Genomic DNA, 18882 nt, shown 5'->3' with positions numbered 1-18882 from the left:
GGATGCTGCGCTGGAGCCACGGCCTCTTAAAGGAGCCCGCTGCTGCCATCCGGCACGCTCCAGGCTAGTCCCTGGCCCGTCTGGTCCTCGCACCTCCCTGCTGGCGGTGACCTGGAGCGATCCCACCCCCGACCTTAAGCCCTATGACCGGTCTTATAAGCTCCCTCCTATACCCTGAAACAGCAACCCCTCAGATGGGAACCCCCTCCTCCGCTCAGCGCTCTTGCATCGCTCCCCCTGTCAAACGATCTTGCCTGTCTTCTTTTCCCTAATTGCCACCACTCCGGGTCCACCAATTGGAATCCACTCAGCTCAACGCCCCGTCCCTTTCCAGTGTTCCTGGATGACCCCTCGTTTTTATTCCAAGATTCCATCGGACCTCTAGCCCCGCACGGAGCAAGCCCATCTCGTCTCTGACCCATTCCCAGAACCCTCATTAGAGTCAGACATTTTTCGTGATTTCTTTCCCTCCAAGGTCACAAAAATTTCCCTACATCTTTCACGCTAGTGGCTGAGACTTTGGCGAGGAGGAAATGGAACTCTGGGACCCAAAAATACGGGTTCTGTTCCGCACAGATAAGTCGATTAATCTTAAGAGGCCAGAATTCTCTCTTGCCCTCTCTTTAGCTGAGACCCGGGACACATGGCAGAGGGAATAAGACCACTATGTGCCTTAGTCCTTCTAATCTTGTCCCTTATAGCTCGATTCTCAGGCCCCGGAGGGTATCTCGTGGTGTAAGGGGAAAAGGTGTAGGTCCATTCTAAAAAGGCTTTAGAAAATAAGCGGAAATCGACAGCCTGCAGAATTAATGAGAAGGGTGGTGAAGGACAACACAGGAAAAAGAAGCAGGTTCTATAAGACGAAGGCCCGAGCGCCAGAGGATTAGGCCAAAGGCTGAGGTGGAACTGAGACTGAGGTGCACCAGGATTTACAACAGCCCCAGCTCAGAGGGGCAGGGAATAGTCGCCTCCCGCGTCCAGGCAGGGCCCACCCTCCTAGACTGCAAAGTGTCAGCAACCGACAGCGGCCTCTCACCTGGGCCAATCACAACCTTTTCTCAAGAAAGAGGCGGAGTCAAGAGGGTTGACTCTTCCCTTGTCCCCGCCCCTTTAGATGAGGTAACCAATCGCAATCCACCTGGAGCGAGCACGCAAAATCGGGACTAGCCAATTATGCCGCGAAACTTTTCGCGCATGCTGCCTCCCAGCTGCGACAGTGATGGCGCGCGAGCTCCTGGGTTCTGTAGTTTTCTCGGTACCCGAAGCATCCCTCCCCACCTTCCTAGGCTTGAGTTCGCCCTTACTGCCCCGCCCCCAGCCGCTTCCACTTTGCTGGTACGCATGCCCCGAGTTCCAGCCCGGAGTGAGGAGACGCGGAAGGAAGGAGGCGGGACGTTGTTAAAAATAAAAAAAACAAAAAACCACCCTCAACTCGGGAAGCGACAGTGGAAGGGTCCACTCCTCCCAGAAGGCGGTGCTGCCTGCCTGAACGAACCACGCGGAGGGTTGTGGGGCGGATAGCTCCCCTCCTGATGGAGGCTCATAGAGTCCGGTGGGCGGGGGACTCCATATCCCAGCATGCCCCGCGGTGGGCCCGACCGGCCGCGACTTGGGGCTTGGCCCCGGCCCTAGCTCGTCGGCGGTGTATTGGGGCGCGTGGAGGCTGCAGTCACGGTGGCGCCTGCGGGGACGGAGGAGGGAATGAGTGAAGAGGAGCAAGGCTCCGGCACTACCACGGGCTGCGGGCTGCCCAGGTGAGCCGCCTGGTACCGATCCCTGCAGGGCGCAGAGCTTGGCGCGGTGCGGAGAGAGTAGCGGCGCGGCCCCAGCATGCATCTGGCCTGAGGGTTGTTCCCGGCAAGCACTGGGGTAGTGGGCCGTGGTTCCCGGCATGCACCCCGGCAGTGGCCACTGCCTCCAGCTTTAGCTAGTTGGGGTTGGCCCGGTTCCCAGACTGCACTGGGGCACTGGGCTTTATGCCCCCGACATTCAGTGCATTTGGTGGGTACTGGGTTCCTGGCCTGCACTGTGTCAGGGGACATGCACTTCCAACCTGCACTGGGGTACAGGATCCCCCGCCCTAACTGAGACAGGAACAGTGCTTTCCCTGCTTGCCCCGGGGCAGTGGACCCTGCTTTCCCAGCCTGCACCTCTACTCCACTTTGACCCCAGCCAGTGGCTGCCTGAGGTTTCCTGGACCCAGTGTCCCCCATAGTGTGCGTGGGTCTGATAATGGCAGTGCTTGGCCAGGTGGGTGCAGAGAGGGGAGATGTGATGAAGGGTCTGTGCCCCTACCCCCAGTATAGAGCAAATGCTGGCAGCCAACCCGGGCAAGACCCCGATCAGCCTTCTGCAGGAGTATGGGACCAGAATAGGGAAGACGCCCGTGTACGACCTTCTCAAAGCCGAGGGCCAAGCCCACCAGCCTAATTTCACCTTCCGGGTCACCGTTGGCGACACCAGCTGCACTGGTGAGGAAGGCTTGGGCAGCCTGGCTGGGGTGTGCATTCACAGGGCCCCATTGGCTTTATTGCTTGGAGTCTCTTCACGGTCCTCTTCTCCAAGACCAGTGAGGGAAGGAGAAATTTTAGGGGGAAAATCACTGACTGGATTGGGAGAACAGGTCTGTGAGGAGGTACCTAGGACTTAGGAGAGTTAGAAAAGCAAGCAGAACTGGCACAGTGATCGGGCAGATCGTTGTCATCCTAGAGGAAAAAGGAGATAAATCGAAATCTCAGTGCAGCATTTGGGGGAGTGAGTGCCTGCTGTGCTGGACTCTGTTCCAGGTGCTTAATCAAATTCCACTTAATCTTAAACCTTGGTCGAATCCAGTGATGTAGGTGGTAGTATTTTCATGTTGAATGCGAGGAAACCAAGAGAGAGATTCAATGGCTGGGGCGAGACCACATTCCTAGTAAATGGCAGACCCAGGCTTTGACTCTGGAGCCTACACTTTTACTATTTTTCCAGCAATCTCTATTGAAAGAAAGTGCTCCCCAGAGGAAAGTAGGACAGAGCAAAAACTTCCAGGTGGCTAACCTCAAGGACAATTCTACCTGGCATGACTTGATTTGGGGAACTTGTGGAAAGATAAGGGCCCTTCCTTCTAGCAGTTAGAGTAACACTTCCAGCGTTGGGCAAGGGGAGGTTGGTGAGATGGGGCTTGGTTGATTCCCTCTGGTTGTGAGGAGAAAGGCTGTGGGATGCTGGTTTCTTTTCCATCCTTCTAGTGACCTCCAGTATTGCCCACACCCCCTCTCTTAGGTCAGGGCCCCAGCAAGAAAGCAGCCAAGCACAAGGCAGCTGAGGTGGCCCTCAAACACCTCAAAGGGGGGAGCATGCTGGAGCCAGCCCTGGAGGACAGCAGGTGAGGGAGGAATGGCCGAGGATCCTAGAGGCTCTGTCAGGAACCCAGGCCCCTGCGTCAGCCCCTCTGCCCCATAGGCTTCACTTGGTGACACTGAACTGCCTTGACGTGGCTGCTTCCTGAGAGCTTCCCCTGAAACCTGAGCAGGATGTTTCCAGGGCTCCTGCTGCTGTGAGGGATGCTGGGAGGCAGTGGCCAGCCGCAGTGTGGGGTTGTGGCTGTGGTTTGGGTCCCAGGTTGGGCCTGGGGAGGGAGAGGGGTGGAGGCTGAGGCTGGAGGGGGTTGCTCCCCAACATACTTCTCCTCTCCAGCAAGATGTTGTTCCCTCTTCTGCACTCAGGTTGGCGTTGGTTGCTCCCACGGTTCTTGGGTAGGAAGAAACACCCCTCCCACTTTTCTTAGTATTTTTGATCAAGTGTTTGACACCAGAAGATCTCAGGTGGAACTGGTGGTTGAGCTTCCCTGAGGTTTTGGCTTCGGTAGAAAGAGATTTTCTTAGGGGAGGGCAGCTCAGGAGGACCTGGGTCCCCCACCTTTTATTCCCCACCACCACCCCATGTGGGTGTGAATCAAAGGCCCCCTTCCCCTCGGGAAGTTCTTTTTCTCCCCTAGATTCTTCACTGCCTGAGGACGTGCCAGTTTTTACAGCTGCGGCGGCTGCTACTCCCGTTCCATCTGCTGTCCCAACCAGGTATCTTGTCTCTCCTGACTGCCTGAGGAGGGTGGAAAGGGGTCCTAGCTCCCGGTCTCACAGCCCTTAGACCCAGGCTGGTCAGGCATGAGGAAGTCTGAGAGTGAACAGAGGATGGAATAGTTGGGGACCAGAGTTTGAAGAATTTGCACCAGCTGGTAAGCTCTTGAGACAGGAGGTAATTTATAATTTGGCAGTACCACGTGGATAGTATTTGACCACGCTAAAGGTCTTCCTGGTCCCATTTTCTTCTGAATTGGCCGCATGATGGTCCTCTGTTTGAGTCCCATCAGGTGCTTCTGGGGACTGGATATACCCTCCTCTCCACTGTCCTGTCTAGGTGGTGATCAAGTGTTCCAGAAAACTGAAATGAGCCTGGGACCTGGAGGAGACCTCGTCGGGGGGAGGGGGGGAGGGGGCGGGAGGCGGGCTTGATGTTTGGAGAGACAGCTGCCTGCCTGGTGGGGAGCAGGGAGCTGGCAGTGGGGAAAACAAGAGCAGGGCGGAGGACTCCTGGGCAGCCGCAGGAGGAGCCAGCCCCCTCAGCTTTGGCCCTGGGCCCTTTTTCCTTCAGGAGCTCCCCCATGGAGGTGCAGCCCCCAGTCTCTCCTCAACAGTCTGAGTGCAACCCGGTCGGTGCTCTACAGGTGTGCCGCGTCCTCGTTTCCCATGCCTGCCTGCCTGCCTGCCTGCCTTTGCTTTTACCCGGGGCTGTGGGGGAAGCTGATCGGGGGCGGGTACCCTGTTCTGAGGGCTTTTCCCACCCACCTCCCTTTACTCCTGCTCTAACCTGGAACCTGAGACTCCCAGGATGGGAGCGGGGAGGATGTGAGGACTCCTCTCTCACACTCTTGCGCGCCCTTGTTTCTCCCTTCCAAGGAGCTGGTGGTGCAGAAAGGCTGGCGGTTGCCTGAGTACACGGTGACCCAGGAGTCTGGGCCAGCCCACCGCAAAGAGTTTACTATGACCTGCCGAGTGGAGCGTTTCATTGAGATTGGTAACTGGGCGGAGGGGAGTGCTTGTAGTGACTACCCCGCAGCACTCCAGCCCTGGCCAGGGGCAGCTCCCAGCTTCTCTCTACGCTCCTGGCTGAGACCCCAGCTTGGCTGCTGCTTCCTTGCACCCTTTCTTGCCCTCCTCTTCTGGCCAGCCAGGTTCCCGGGTGCCTGGCAGGTCCTGAGCTCCCCTTTTCAATTGACAGCCACTGAGGGGACCCTCAGCCCAAGTTTAAGCTGGGTGGAAGCAACGGGTCTATTGGGAGCCATAATTCAGCAGCCCTCTCCCCTGTGCAGGCAGTGGCACGTCCAAAAAGCTGGCAAAGCGTAACGCAGCGGCCAAAATGCTGCTTCGAGTGCACACAGTGCCTCTGGATGCCCGGGACGGGAACGAGGCAGAGCCCGAAGACGATCACTTTTCCATTGTGAGTGGCTTGTGGGCCATGCCCCATGCTCCATCCTCCATGCCAGGGCAGGGCACTGAGGACTCAGGTCTGTGACTTGGAAGTGAGCCTCCTGGGCCCCAGGCCTCCTCCTGCCCATTTTCCTTCTGGACACAGGGACCCCTGGGCCCCCTTTCAGCCTCAGCTGTAGGCCTGCGTGGTGAGTGCTTTGGGGGAGGGAGCTGGCCCAGGGCAAGGGACCTGTAGGCTTCTGTTATTGGAATAAGAAAGGCTGCCTGACCATCTGGTCCACAGTCTAGTAGTTAGAAGGGGCCACACAGGGATTGGGCTTCCCGGTGGCTCAGTGGTAAAGAATCTGCCTGCCAATCAGGAGACATGGGTTCGATCCCTGGATCAGGAAGATCCCCTGGAGGAGGAAATGGCAACCCACTCCAGTATTTTTGCCTGAAAAATTCCATGGACAGAGGAGCCTAGTGGGCTACAGTCTGTGGGGTTGCAGAAGAGTCAGACAAGAGACCAGACAATCCAGGGATTGACTGGCAGGTGGGAGGCAAACAGGAGGAAGCATTCTTTGGGCTTTTCTCTCCTTGGGCATAGAATGTCTCTTCAGGGCCTGGTTTCAGAGCCCCTGGCTGCATCCTTCCCCCTCCCTGTCTTGTCAGGGTGTGGGCTCCCGCCTAGATGGACTTCGGAACCGAGGCCCAGGCTGCACCTGGGATTCTCTGCGGAATTCGGTGGGAGAGAAGATCCTGTCCCTCCGAAGCTGCTCCCTGGGCTCCTTGGGCGCTCTGGGCCCTGCTTGCTGCAGTGTCCTCAGTGAGCTCTCTGAGGAGCAGGCCTTTCATGTCAGCTACCTGGATATTGGTATGGCTAGTCGGGGATCGGGGGCCGGGGGCCGGTGGGGACTAGACCAGAGCAAGTATGGATGGGAATGAGGGCTCGGGAGGGCATGACAGTGACATGGACCCGCCCCGGTGCTGCTCTCCTGCCCAACACTGCCTCCCTCTTCTCTCTCGGTCTCCAGAGGAGTTGAGCCTGAGTGGGCTCTGCCAGTGCCTGGTGGAGCTGTCCACACAGCCGGCCACCGTGTGTCATGGCTCTGCAGCCACCAGGGAGGCAGCCCGTGGCGAGGCTGCGCGCCGTGCCCTGCAGTACCTCAAGATCATGGCGGGCAGCAAGTGAAGCCACGACAGGACTCATGAAATACATCCTCTGCTCCCTGCTCTTCCTGCGCCCGGCCTGTGCGCCTGCCCAGCTCTGGTACCGCCTGGAGGTGCCACCTCTACCTCTGACACAGACTGCAGGCTGAGGAGGGCACAGGGTCAGGAACCAGGGACCACAGGGCCTCAGCTGGCCCAGGTTCTGCCATCATGTAACTGGTGATGACCAAGGGGAATGAAACTGGGGGCTCTCCCATTAGAGCCCCAAATAAATGTGCTGCTTTTTGGATTCTTCAGTCCTGGTCTGTTTCCCTGAGTGGTCAGCAGCAGAGGGGGTTAGCGCCAGCTCACGTGCCCGGTGCGCCTCCCCACTCTGCTCCCCACGCGTCCCCATGTTTGCCTTTCTGGTGGGTGCGCTGACATCTGGGCACACCATCGCCTGTGTTCCTGGAGAGTTGGGTTTAGTGGAGGTGGGGGAGGCTGTGGTTCTTGTCTTGGGACTCCCTCCCATGTCTCATGCGGATGCAGACACGCGCACACGGATTCAGAAGCCAGACAGCTTTATTTGCAGGGGACACGTGGCAGTTTGGGGCGTGGGCCTTGCATGCAGACCTCAGAGGATGACATGTCACTTCTTCCCAAAGCGCTGAGGGGCAGCCAGGCTCCAAAAGGGGGAACTCAGCCCCTCTCCAGCTCGAGGACTCAGTCTTTTGTTGCTCCAGGAGCCCCGGGTGTTTCTGCCAAACCTTAGGAGAGATCCACCCTCAGCTATGGGTCCTCCCAGATCCCCCCTTTCCTCCTCTCCTCCCACTCCTCTCCCTTCAGCCCTGGCCTTGCCTCTGACCCTCCTAGACTCACCTCTGGGGCTGAAACAGGAAGGCTGGACTCCGGCCGGGTCTCTGCATGGCCTGGAGCAGGGAGCGCAGGAGCGACCTAGGGGTCTGAGCATCCTGTGCTGGGTGGGCGCCGCTGTCTTCCTCCTGTAGTATAGAGCCATCCAGGAAGGAAGATGGGTAAGGGCCTTGGGCATTTAGATCACAAGGGGAAGGGAGTGACCTCCAGGACAAGTTGTAGGAGGCTAAGGAGTCATTTCCTCAGATGTGAGGACCCAGTGACCCTGGGAGCCAGAGTATTTGAACCTGGAATGTAAGTCTCAAGCTTTTGTTTTTAGTCAGTCGTGTCCGACTCTTTGTGACCCCCGTGGACTGTAGCCTGCCAGGCTCCTCTGTCCATGGGATTCTCCAGGCAAGAATACTGGAGTGGGTTGCCATTTCCTTCTCTAGAAGTCTCAAACCGAGGTCCAGGAAAATGGTGAGATGAGGACGGGCATGCTCACTTACCATGAAGATCTGGTCTCCTCCATCCCGGCCCCCTGGTCCTTCAGCGTGGCTCCAGTCTGTTACTAACAGCAGCACCAGCAGCAGCGCTGCTGCCTGCCTGGCGTCCATGCTGCCATCTGCCTTGCTGTGGCCACACCCGCCTCTTATACCTGCTGTCCCCCTGTTCCTCACCTCCCACAGCCGCCTGAGGGGCAATCTAGAGAAGGCAATGGAAATGCACAGCTCCATTAAGAGCCGCCTGGGACCCCCCTCCCCGGCCCCTGTGGGACTTCCTGCTCTCAGCCTCCGGCCCCAGCCCCTAAGCTTAGAGTTACAGACTTTATTAGATGCATAAATCCTGTCTCCAGAGCTCAAGAAGCATCATTAATTGCAGATGCTTTGTCAGAGCCCTGGGGGGCCTTCAAGAACTCCCAATCCCTCAACAGGTTGGAGAGCTCCCATGGATCACCTCCTCTCCTTGCTAGCTTGTAAAATAAAACACACAGAAAGCCCTGTCAGGCTAGGCATCATGTTCTGGAAAGGAAGGAGGAAAGAGCCAGGGTGATCCCGTCCGGGGACTTGGGAGGCTGCAGGCAGGGCCTCCTGGCCCATTTACACCCACGTGGACCTGCCTCTTGGAGGGTTAAAAATGGAGTCACTACTCTGAGATGTGCCTGTGGAGAGAAAAGTGAGGTACAGGAGACAAAAGCAGTCTCAGAGCCCCTCAGAAAGTGGAGATTGCCTCAGATGTTTGGAGACAGACCCCATCTTCACCAGCACTGCTCTGGACCAGCCCCACTTCAGAGTACGGAGCAGCGCTCTGCAGCCGAAGCACTGCTGCCACCCTGCGGCCACGGCTGTGCACGGTCGGCTTGGCCATTTTCTCTCTGGAGTAGAGTTCAATGAAGGCGAGGTCCCAAGGCCCTGACGTCAGAGTCCCAGAAAGGCAGGGGCAGGATCCTGGGGTTAGATTGTTGTTTTTGTCTACCTCCCTCTAGTCGGTCCAGCCTCTTCCTGGCTCTGCCTCTGACTGATTGGGGCAGGTACCTAGAATCCCCCTTAGGAAAAATCAGTCACCACCTCTCAGGAAGTATTCCCTTCTGATCCTAGTCCTTCCTCAGAACTCCCGCCAGTGTGGTTCTTTAGCTGATGCCAGAGAGGTCTCATGATATAAAGTGCCTATGAATCAGCTTTGGGCGAGATGCTTAGCTCTCTGTAAGTGAAGTTTCTTCACTTAAAACATGGCAGCATTAAAAGGAAGCACTTTCAAAGGGGAACATTATTTGAGACGCTTTTGGTAACCCTGGCATAGAGGAGGGGTCCTTAAAACACTAGCTGTGATTGTCTTTGCACATCCGGGTCCCAGGGAATTTACCATTTCCTGAGCAGTCCAGACAGAATCATCCTTGCAAGGAGTTGGCTTTCATCTTGTGGCCTCCACCAGGGGTTCTGGTTTGCCCCACTCTGAGCGGACCTGTCATCTCACATTACAAGCCTTTCCCGTGTTCGAAGACAGATTGTGATTCTTCCACTCTGTAGAGTTGGGAAGCATTCATTTTCTTTAAAGTGAGGCATCTAGAAACCAACTCACACTTTGGAAAGGTAGATGAGAGCAGGTTTTGATCTGGGTGGCCTAGATACTCGTTTCTATCCGTGCAACCTCAGTTAGGGTGCGCCTTTCTGCGAGGTTTGTCTCCTGGATGGTACGAAGCACAGAACCTGACCTTCATCGTCATCATGTCTTAGAGTTTCACCACTTCTCAAAAGGAAGTGTCATGTCCACGGGTAGATGGTTTTCCATGGGAAATGGATCGTGCACCATACTGAGGTCCTTGTCCGTTCTTATCCGACTAAGTTCAGAGGAGCAGGGTCTGAGGTGGGTGGCACGCTGCAGAGCAGCTCCCGGGTCGAAAGGTTTTAATGCAGCTGTTAACACTTCACTGTGTGCCTTGGTCAAGAGTCTCAACCTATACCTCATCATCCGTGACAGGAGGCAACTACTCGTTATCCAGAGCGCTTGTGAACGGTAATTTAATGAATGCCAAGCATCTAGCACTCCACCAAGCACGGAGCGGGCTCACCGAACACGTTTATCCTGTTATTTCTCTGATCACTTACAGATGGATCTGAGCTGAGGCTGATTCAGAAAGGAGCTGTTCTAGCTGCTTCCTGTGTCCTGGATGGAGGTGATGGGCCTCTCCTTCGGCGAGAAGTTAGAATGGGTTAGTTCTTCTACCTTGGCAAACTGTCCTGCTCTCAGTTTCATCTCAGCCTCCAAAGCTTCTGTCTCGGCTTTGGTATTTGGCCTTCAGCAACTCCCTTTGCCATTCGCTGGATTCTCGTGCTCTCGACCACAGTGAGGACCACCCTGCCTTCCTGCTCTCCCGCAGACTGGAGCTCTCTGTTTGTGTAAGTTGCACCAAACATCAGCCATGAACTGCATGTAAATCACCTCTCCTCCTGGACACTCCCCTGGGGGCAGCTGGCTATCTCCTAGTCGGCTTCTTCAGCCTGCTCACCCTCCTCATTTGTGGTATCAAGAAATAGAGATACAAGACATTGGTAGTGCCTGCCCACACCGCCTCACAGTTCCTGAGCACTACCTGTTTTTCTTGTGAACTACCTTATCTGCTTCTAAAGAAACTCCACCTCTCATTTCTAGATTCTCTTCTTCCCACACCCATAGACTCACAGAATGCTTCTCTAAGTCTTCGTGTACTCCTAGCTTCTTGAGGGTAGGGCTTATTATTCTCTAATTGTGGGGAAGTGGGGACAAAATGCTGAAAGGCTAAGAGGCCACTTCACCTGCCTTCCAACATCGTCTGATCTCCGAGTTCTTTCTAGGCGGGCTCCCATGATGCCGAGGACCCTTGTCCCCAGGGCAGAGCTGAGCCTTCTGGTGTGTTATGTAATTCCTACAAACCACCCACCTCCTCTAGGCTGTGTCTTCCCCTGCATAAAAAGAAGGGATAAGAATGCCAGTTCTTTCTGTCCTAAGAATTGGGAGAGTGAAGATCCCAGGCATGAGAGCCCAATGAGTTCCCAGAAAGAATGGGACTTGTAGATTGAAGCATCAGACAGGACAGTGGTTCTCTTCATAGTTTAATGTTATATTTGCAGCATAAATAAGGCACAATATACGTCAGGGCAAGGCTGGGAGAGGGAGAAGGCATGGCTGGGGTGACTGCTATGTGGCGAGGGGAGAGGAGGAGGGACGGGAAGGGAGAACAGAGCGAAGCCTCCGCCTCAGCCCCGTCCCAAGGAGACTGTGAGAACCTGCTCACAGGGATCATGCTGAAGTGGGTGGGGGGAGAAAGGAAGACAGTTTTGTAACAAAACAGCCTGTAGCACTGCATCCTCCTGCCTGTCAAAGTCCACCACTGGGGCCCGGGGAAACCCAGACCCAGAGTCAAGTTCCTTAATGACATGGAGAGGTGTTGCTACATGTCAAAGATATACAGATGAACAGAGATAGAACCATAGATACACACAGCTTTCTTTTCAACAGATACTATGTCAGGAGACTATGGCTTCCACTGCTGGGGCTGGAGGCTCATCTCCCTGCCTGAAAGGTGTGTTAGGGGGTGGGGTGGGTGGGAGAACAGGACAGCTGGTCCTTCCTGTAACAAAGAACATGGAGTAATCCGTTTGCGAGGGGGTATGGGCCAACTCCTGTCCGGATCCACGCAGGACAGGTTTTGGGGGTAAGTAGAGGAAGACAAATCTAGGTTTTGAGATGAGTGATGTTGTTATTGTTTTAATGGCAGTGGAGGGAGGGACTGGACAAAATGGAAAAATGTTAGTGCTACGGCAGAGGATGGGACACCCTACAAGGATTTCCCAGCTCGCCCCTAAGGCAATGGTTCTCAAACCTCAGTGTGTCTGAGAATGGCTCTGAGTGCTTATCAGAGCCCATCCCCAGAATTTCTGATTCAGTATGTCTGGAATGGGGCCCGAGCGTGCATGTCTAACAAGTTCTCAGACGATGGTCCTGCTGGTCCCGGACCACATTCTGAGAACCACTGCCCTAAGGGAGTCAGTGAAACTAGTGCTCATAGCCACTTCTTACAGCTAAAACGGCACTCACCAGAGGTTAATGCTGATGAGACAGCTCTAGGCTACCAGCCCCCATTAAAAAGAGAAACTCTGTGATACAAACCTGCATCTGCCAAGGACGGAAGCTGCCCTAAGCTGCCCTACACTCCCCAGCCCCTTCTCATTCTGGGGAAGAACTTTACCCCAAACAGAAACGAATGAACGGCTCTGGAGGGTGGGAATGCTGGCCAGCAACCATCTCTGCTCATTCCTGCCGGGTCACCGCCCTGGAGTGTGGCATTTAGGCCTGTGTGCGCCTGCATGCGTGCATGCAGAAACAGAGAAATCAGTTCTCTACGATCAAGGGAATGATTAGGGTTGTGGGAGGCTGAAGTAGGACTGTGGGGCAGGATCCTTTAATTTGCCTTAGGATCCTCACCTGTCCTGCTCTTCCCTCCACCCCTGTCAAAAAAAAGTCTAAAGAAAGCAGAAAGAGCGTATCAACAAAGGCATATGTGATATACAGCTAGAAGGACTGGATTCTAAAGACTGGTTATGACATTAAAAAAAAAAAAGGAGTACATTTCCTTCCTGTGTATACAATGTATAATATTACTGAAAAATAATGATTTCGGGATGGGAAGGAAGTTAGGAAAGAAATGGGATCTTTGTGGGGAAGAGCTGTCTCAGGGCTAGCACCTTTCAAGGAGCCTCTCAGTGTGAGCGAACAGGGGAGGAATACTTTGGTGTCTGCTTGGTGGTTCAGGCTGCAGTTGGGGCGTTGTTATGGATAAGCACCCTGTCTACCAGGATGGGTGGTGCTGGAGGGCAGTAAATCAGGAAAGGAACTGAACAACAGAACAGGCATAGGGAAGGCAGCAAAATGCAGTTCAGTTAGGCTATCTCCTCCTTACTGCCACCAAGAGTGTAGAGTCTAGGGCTCAGGGCCAAGGAGGAGAGCAGAGGCCAAAGGAAGCCAGATTTGGGACATACAACCAACAGGGAAAAATGAAGCAAAGGAGGTCCTACTCCTTCTAGTCCTTCCTAATAGAGTGGGAGGCTTTCTCAGACTTTTCAACTCTAAACAAGCTTTAAGACGACGTGGCTGAAAGTCTGTGAACCAGAAGACGTGGTTCTGGCCCCTCCTCTATGGCCTTGCATCTCTAGCAGCTGTGTCCTTGGGGTGAGTGGGAGGACTGAGTCCTGTGTTCACTTAGGAAAGTCCCAAGGCATCACTCTTCCCCTTTCAGAAACTGTCTTCCCTTAGAAGTCAAAGTGTTAGTGGCTCAGTTGTGTCCAACTGTTTACAACCCCACGGACTACAACCTGCCAGGCTCCTCTGTCCATGGAAGTTTCCAGGCAAGAATACTGGAATGGGTAGTCATTCCCTTCTCCAGGGGATCTTCTTGGCCCAGGGATGGAAATCGGGTCTCCTGCATTGCAAGCAGATTCTTTACCATCTGAGCCACCAGGGAAGCCCATTCCCAGCCGCTTTCAGAATGTGTCCTCCCTTAGGCCCATAGAAAGGCCATGGTCCTTCAGAAGGAGTAAGTGACACCCTCCATGATGTTTGTTCTGGTTCAGATGGGTCTGGAAGGCAAGGAGCGGGGTGAGCGGCCACACAGCTGGCTGCAGTCACAAGGTAAGTGTCATTCTCCTTGACTACAGGAGGGGCTTCAGCTCTAGCAATTGCTCTGCTTTCTCAGTGAGACCGAAAACCAACAAGAGGGCTGTACGGGTGGGGGCGGTCCTGTCGCGTCCCTTCCGCAGCTCACTGCTGCTCCACTAAGGTTCTGCCCATGCCTCTCAGGTCCCCAGGACTAACTTCCCACTGACGAGAATGAAATAAGGACTTACTTAGACACGGGGACTAAGAAATTAAGACCCGCTCCATAAATTAGACTTCCTACCCAGGGAAGACCAGCAGGGACTCCAACTTCCCTCAAGGTCAGGCAGTGAGGCAGCACACATGTGCAGTGCCAGCCTGATCCTTAACTTGAAGACACTTGACTAAAGGGGGAAGAAAATTAGCCAAGGGCCTTATGAAGGCTCCTTAGGAGCCATAAACGCAGTCAAGCTTTAGGGCAAGGCTACTAGCGGGAAATCAAGGTAACAAAAAAATGAAACACAGCTAAGGCAGGAGAAAATCCCAGAGAGCAACCATCTACAGGAAATGTCCTGAGCATAAGTATGGCTGTGAAGTTTTAAAGGCAAGCAGAGTCCCTGGAGGTGGTCACCTGTATCCTGACCATCTGTTGTGCCGTTTGCTAGTCTGAGTCACCACAGGGGCTGTTCCTGTTGGGTCCTAGGTGGGGGAGGATGAGAAAACCATGTTTCTCTCTCCTCTTTCTTCACCAGGTGTGGCTTCTTCAGCACCAGCTCTGAACACAGGAGGGGAAATTAAAAACAAATGCAGTAAACATGTCATCTGGCTGGCTCACCAGTTTATCAGTCTGAGGAGACAGGGATCTTGCAGTTTAGACCATTTCCTCATTGCTCTCTGACAGCCAATTTTGGAAGATAAGAAAGGAAGCTGGCAGTTACTCTGTATGCATGTATAAGATGGAAGTAGGAAAGAGAGAGAGAGACAGAGAGAAAGGGACATTACTGGCATGGGCAGATGGCAGAAAGTGGCTCTGGGACAATTGGAAGGGATTCATACTGAAGGGCTATTAAAGCTGACCTATCTATCCACAGGCCTCTGGCTTTGGACTGCTTCCTATGGCCTTGGTAGAAATTGCATAGTTCAGAGCCAAAGGAAGACGAGAAGTCTTAATGGGGAAGAAAGAGGGGCAAGAAGGATAAAAATGTCCCCCCTGCAACCCAACTTTTCAAAGTAAGAATGGCTGAGAGCAATAGTCACTAATTTCCCAGCAGGTTGGACCTTTCAACAAACAGGGCTCTTTGGTGGACATCAGTATTCCACCTCCCCTTCCCGCGCCTCCTTCCAACCTATCTCATACTCAAGAAAACCCACTCCGGACCTTGGCTAGGATGCCTGAGTCCTGGGGCTTAGACTACAGAGAAGCATCACATCCCGGGGGCAGAGAGCAGAAAAGAGCGAAAGAAACACTACAGAACCAGGAGACCTAGAGGCCAGGCTTGGAGTCGCGCGCGAGAAAGAAGGTAGATCAGTGAGGCTCGTTCGTGCATATAAGACCCTTGCTCATAAAAGACGACAGGCATGTGAGGCTGAGAGATGGGGGTGAGGGGAGTGAGGGAGCACAAAAGTCCCCCACATGACAGCCTCCAGAGGGCTGCATCAGAACCAATTACAGAAGAGAGACAGAGGCAGGGATACAGGCAGGGGGATGAAGAGACAGAGACACAGGAGTGTAAAGATGACCAAAAGGAGTATGTACGCTTTGGCTGATATGCTGTTGTAAAACATAATCAATCCAGTAAACTGATGGAACAAGCTTTCAAACCACATTGTTCCTGTCTGTCCTGGAGGATAGAGCAGGGGTGGGGAGGGAATCAGCCAGTCAGATCCTGGGTGTTTTCTCTTTTCACTACTGAGCGGTATCTAATAAGGCCATAAGATGAAGGTGCTAAGGCTTAGTGGGAGGTGGAAAAGACTTCACCACCAGACTGGGAAAACTCAAGAGAAAAAATGAGGTACCCAAATAGCTCTGAAATAAATGAGAAAGTACTAGAACTTTTAAGATTTCATTTCTTTTTGTTTTTGGTGGCTGGTAGGGAGAAGGGCTAAAGTTTATGGAAGAGCTGGGAAATACTGCTAATTCATACATTAGAGGTAACCTTACATTCTCCATAAGTCAATGTTTTAACTAGAATTTATGAAGGGGAAAATGGGACCAATAAGCAGCTCCTGGGAGATGAAGTCCTGAGTCCACGGGGTGGCTAGGGACGGGGCAGCAGTGATGTGCTGTCAACTCTAGCCTCCCTCTACCGAGCAGGAAGTGGCATGCTGCTAAGGATCAAGAAGGTATCATCCATGGCTGGGTGGGAAGAGAGGCAACTGAGAAACTGAATCCCAGAAGTGCAAGCGTTAGTGTTAAGAGACAGGTACACGTGCATGGGCAGGGTGATTGTTCAGACCATCCATAAAGGCCTCTGGCTGTGGGTACATCAGAAACTTCCCTCTTGGGGAATGATCTATGTGGCTCTGGGGCTGGGAGGCTCCTAGTACAGGTGTCAACGTACATGACTGTGTGAGAAAAGCCCCACATCTGACCATTACTCACAACACGCAATTCCCTCCCCCATATTGCCGTGTCCAAGGCAGACGGGAGAGCATAAGATGACGTCTCTCTTGACTCTTGGGCGGGCGAGCTCTGGCTGGGGACCCCTCCACCAGGGGAGGCATCATCTGCCCGCAGACTGAGACTGTGGGGTCATGATCACATGCGACTGTATGGGCATGCCCAGTTCTGTCCTTTGGCTGGCCATTTGAGTGAGCACTGAGGTGGCCACAGCTTCGGCTGCAGAGCGAACACTGAGGCCGTTGCTCGGGGCTGTTGCTGAGCTGTGTTGAATCACAGGGGCTGGTGAACCCGTTGGCTCTGAGCTTTCCTTGGGGCTTTCTGAAAGGAAGCAGGGCAAAAAACAGAGCAAGTGGTTAGGAAACAGAATGTGGACGTAGGCAGAACTACCTTTCCCTGAAATTCTAAAGGGCCCCAAAGGAAAACGAAGCCCATATTTTTAGTGGGAGAAACTTCCCAGAATCTTGGCTTCTAAGGCACAAATGGGCTAGGAAACCACTAGTTGTGAGAAGGGAAGTAAGCTAGGCCAAAATTCACCTATTCATCCCAATAAAGCAAATCCCCAACATGTTAATTACACTACCTGGCTTCTTGGTCTCTGCATAGTTCATTAACCCATTGGAACACTCTTCCTCTTATTCATGTCTTTAAAGGTGATTTAAAATAAATCTCTCTTTTTAAGCTATCCTCTCATTAATGCTCACAACACTGCAATCATTCTATTACTTTTAATATTCCTTTAGCATGGAGTTGCACTAAGGATCAGTTCAGTTCAGTCGCTCAGTCGTGTCCGACTCTCTGCGACCCCATGAATCGCAGCACGCCAGGCCTCCCTGTCCATCACCAACTCCCAGAGTTCACTCAGACTCACGTCCATTGAGTTGGTGATGCCATCCAGCCATCTCATCCTCTGTCGTCCCCTTCTCCTCCTGCCCCCAATCCCTCCCAGCATCAGAGTCTTTTCCAATGAGTCAACTCTTTGCATGAGGTGGCCAAAGTACTGGAGTTTCAGTTTTAGCATCATTCCTTCCAAAGAAATCCCAGGGCTGATCTCCTTCAGAATGGACTGGTTGGATCTCCTTGCAGTCCAAGGGGCTCTCAAGAGTCTTCTCCAACACCACAGTTCAAAAGCATCAATTCGTCGGCGCTCAGCCTTCTTCACAGTCCAACTCTCACATCCATACATGACCACAGGAAAAACCATAGCCTTGACTAGACGGACCTTTGTTAGCAAAGTAATGTCTCTGCTTTTGAATAGGCTATCTAGGTTGGTCATAACTTTCCTTTCAAGGAGTAAGAGTCTTTTAATTTCATGGCTGCAGTCACCATCTGCAGTGATTTTGGAGCCCCCAAAAATAAAGTCTGACACTGTTTCCACTGTTTCCCCATCTACTTCCCATGAAGTGATGGGACCAGATGCCATGATCTTTGTTTTCTGAATGTTGAGCTTTAAGCCAACTTTTTCACTCTCCTCTTCACTTTCATCAAGAGGCTTTTTAGTTCCTCTTCACTTTCTGCCATAAGGATGGTGTCATCTGCATACCTGAGGTTATTGATACTTCTCCCGGCAATCTTGATTCCAGCTTGTGTTTCTTCCAGTCCAGTGTTTTCCAGCTTGTGTTTCTTCCAGTCCAGTGTTTCTACACTCAAATCATGTTATGAATGACCAGTCCTTGGCCAAGGTTGTTAACACAACCAACTACATGAGGTATGTCAGACCCTCCTGATTGTCAACTAGCTAGGCATTAATGATTTAACACATTTACTCTGAGTTATACCACTCCATGTAAAGTGACAGTAACATTTTACTACTAAACAAGTGTCTGAGGTGCATACAAAGATATCCACATGCTGCTCAACGTTCAGGGAGTTTCATTAAACATTGGATAGCCTATCTGGCTCAAGATATCCACATGCTGCTCAACATTCAGGGAGTTTCATTAAACATTGGATAGCCTCTCTGGCTCTTTAAACAGAGATGTGTAGAGTAAGGGCAAATTCCAACAGTTGGTTGTATTTTTGACCTCCTGATAAATGCCTGTGTCTTCTTTCACAACTTAAATATTACCTCCTCTGTGAAGCCTTCTTTTTGTTATGCTCAGGAAATTTAACTATTTCATTGTCTGTGCTTTCAGAGCATACTTCATTTATTCACTGAAGATTTACCAGGTATTGGCTGTGTGCCAGGCACTGGGGTATACAAAGAATAAACAGGCTTCCTGTCCTCAGGAGTCCCCAGTCTAGGGGCTCTTCGGCACATTTGTGCTTACCTTACCTATGAGTCTCTCAAAGATAGGACAGCGTCTCGCTGGTCTTGTGTCAGGCACTCACTGCAATGTCCACACCACCCAGTAGGAACTAAATATATCTTTGCTGTAACAAGTGATTTCAAAGACTAACTACCTGTCAGAGTTCTTATAGGGACTGAATAGAAACCCTACTGTATATAGACTTCATACTGATAAATGCTCAGTCCTTGTCTTCCTTAGCTCATCAAAAGGATTTGAAATAGCTAATCACTAAACTCCCTGAAATACTTTCTTATCTTGGCTTACAGAACACCACACCCAGCTAACTCAGCTGGTTTTCCTCCTACCTGTTTGGCTGCTCATTCTCAGTGTTTCTTATGGGTCCCTTCTCATCTCCCTGACCTCTAAATGTTGGAGTACCCAGGGCTCAGTCTCG

The 18882-nt window shown here is 52.7% G+C and overlaps 3 protein-coding genes across 8 annotated transcripts in view; 1 reads left to right on the top strand and 2 right to left on the bottom strand.

Annotated features, from left to right (window-relative positions):
- Window positions 1-1503: 1503 nt before the first annotated feature.
- On the top strand, window positions 1504-6913 carry TARBP2 (TARBP2 subunit of RISC loading complex). 2 transcript variants are annotated; one of them, XM_019960421.2, is made up of 9 exons: window positions 1504-1754; window positions 2302-2471; window positions 3265-3367; window positions 3963-4058; window positions 4633-4705; window positions 4938-5055; window positions 5351-5478; window positions 6120-6321; window positions 6482-6913. In XM_019960421.2, the coding sequence occupies exons 1-9, from the start codon at window positions 1702-1704 to the stop codon at window positions 6637-6639; spliced, it is 1101 nt and encodes a 366-aa protein (XP_019815980.1). In that variant the 5' UTR covers window positions 1504-1701; the 3' UTR covers window positions 6640-6913. The 2 variants fall into 2 exon arrangements, with proteins under 2 accessions (XP_019815980.1, XP_019815981.1); XM_019960422.2 differs by lacking the exon at window positions 1504-1754 and adding an exon at window positions 1859-2001.
- A 247-nt stretch (window positions 6914-7160) lies between these two features.
- NPFF (neuropeptide FF-amide peptide precursor) lies at window positions 7161-10903 on the bottom strand. Its single transcript, XM_019960420.2, has 3 exons — window positions 7958-10903; window positions 7476-7597; window positions 7161-7363 (listed from the first exon to the last, which is right to left on the bottom strand). Exons 1-3 carry the CDS (start codon window positions 8183-8185, stop codon window positions 7246-7248), a joined length of 468 nt encoding a protein of 155 aa, XP_019815979.2. The 5' UTR covers window positions 8186-10903; the 3' UTR covers window positions 7161-7245.
- Window positions 10904-11021: 118 nt separating this feature from the next.
- The window catches only part of LOC109559027 (cyclic AMP-dependent transcription factor ATF-7), a 95248-nt gene continuing 87387 nt past the window's right edge, over window positions 11022-18882 (bottom strand). For all 5 annotated transcript variants that reach the window (XM_019960418.2, XM_070789006.1, XM_019960419.2 and 2 more), the window contains one exon: window positions 11022-16518. In XM_019960418.2, coding sequence (XP_019815977.1) covers window positions 16301-16518 — 218 coding nt within the window. In that variant the 3' untranslated portion in view covers window positions 11022-16300. The remainder of the gene's footprint in view (window positions 16519-18882) is intronic.

This window comes from Bos indicus, chromosome 5, assembly GCF_029378745.1.
Source record: "Bos indicus isolate NIAB-ARS_2022 breed Sahiwal x Tharparkar chromosome 5, NIAB-ARS_B.indTharparkar_mat_pri_1.0, whole genome shotgun sequence".
In the NCBI taxonomy this organism is placed as follows: Eukaryota; Metazoa; Chordata; class Mammalia; order Artiodactyla; family Bovidae; genus Bos; species Bos indicus.
This window is presented reverse-complemented; position numbering and strand designations above follow the sequence as displayed.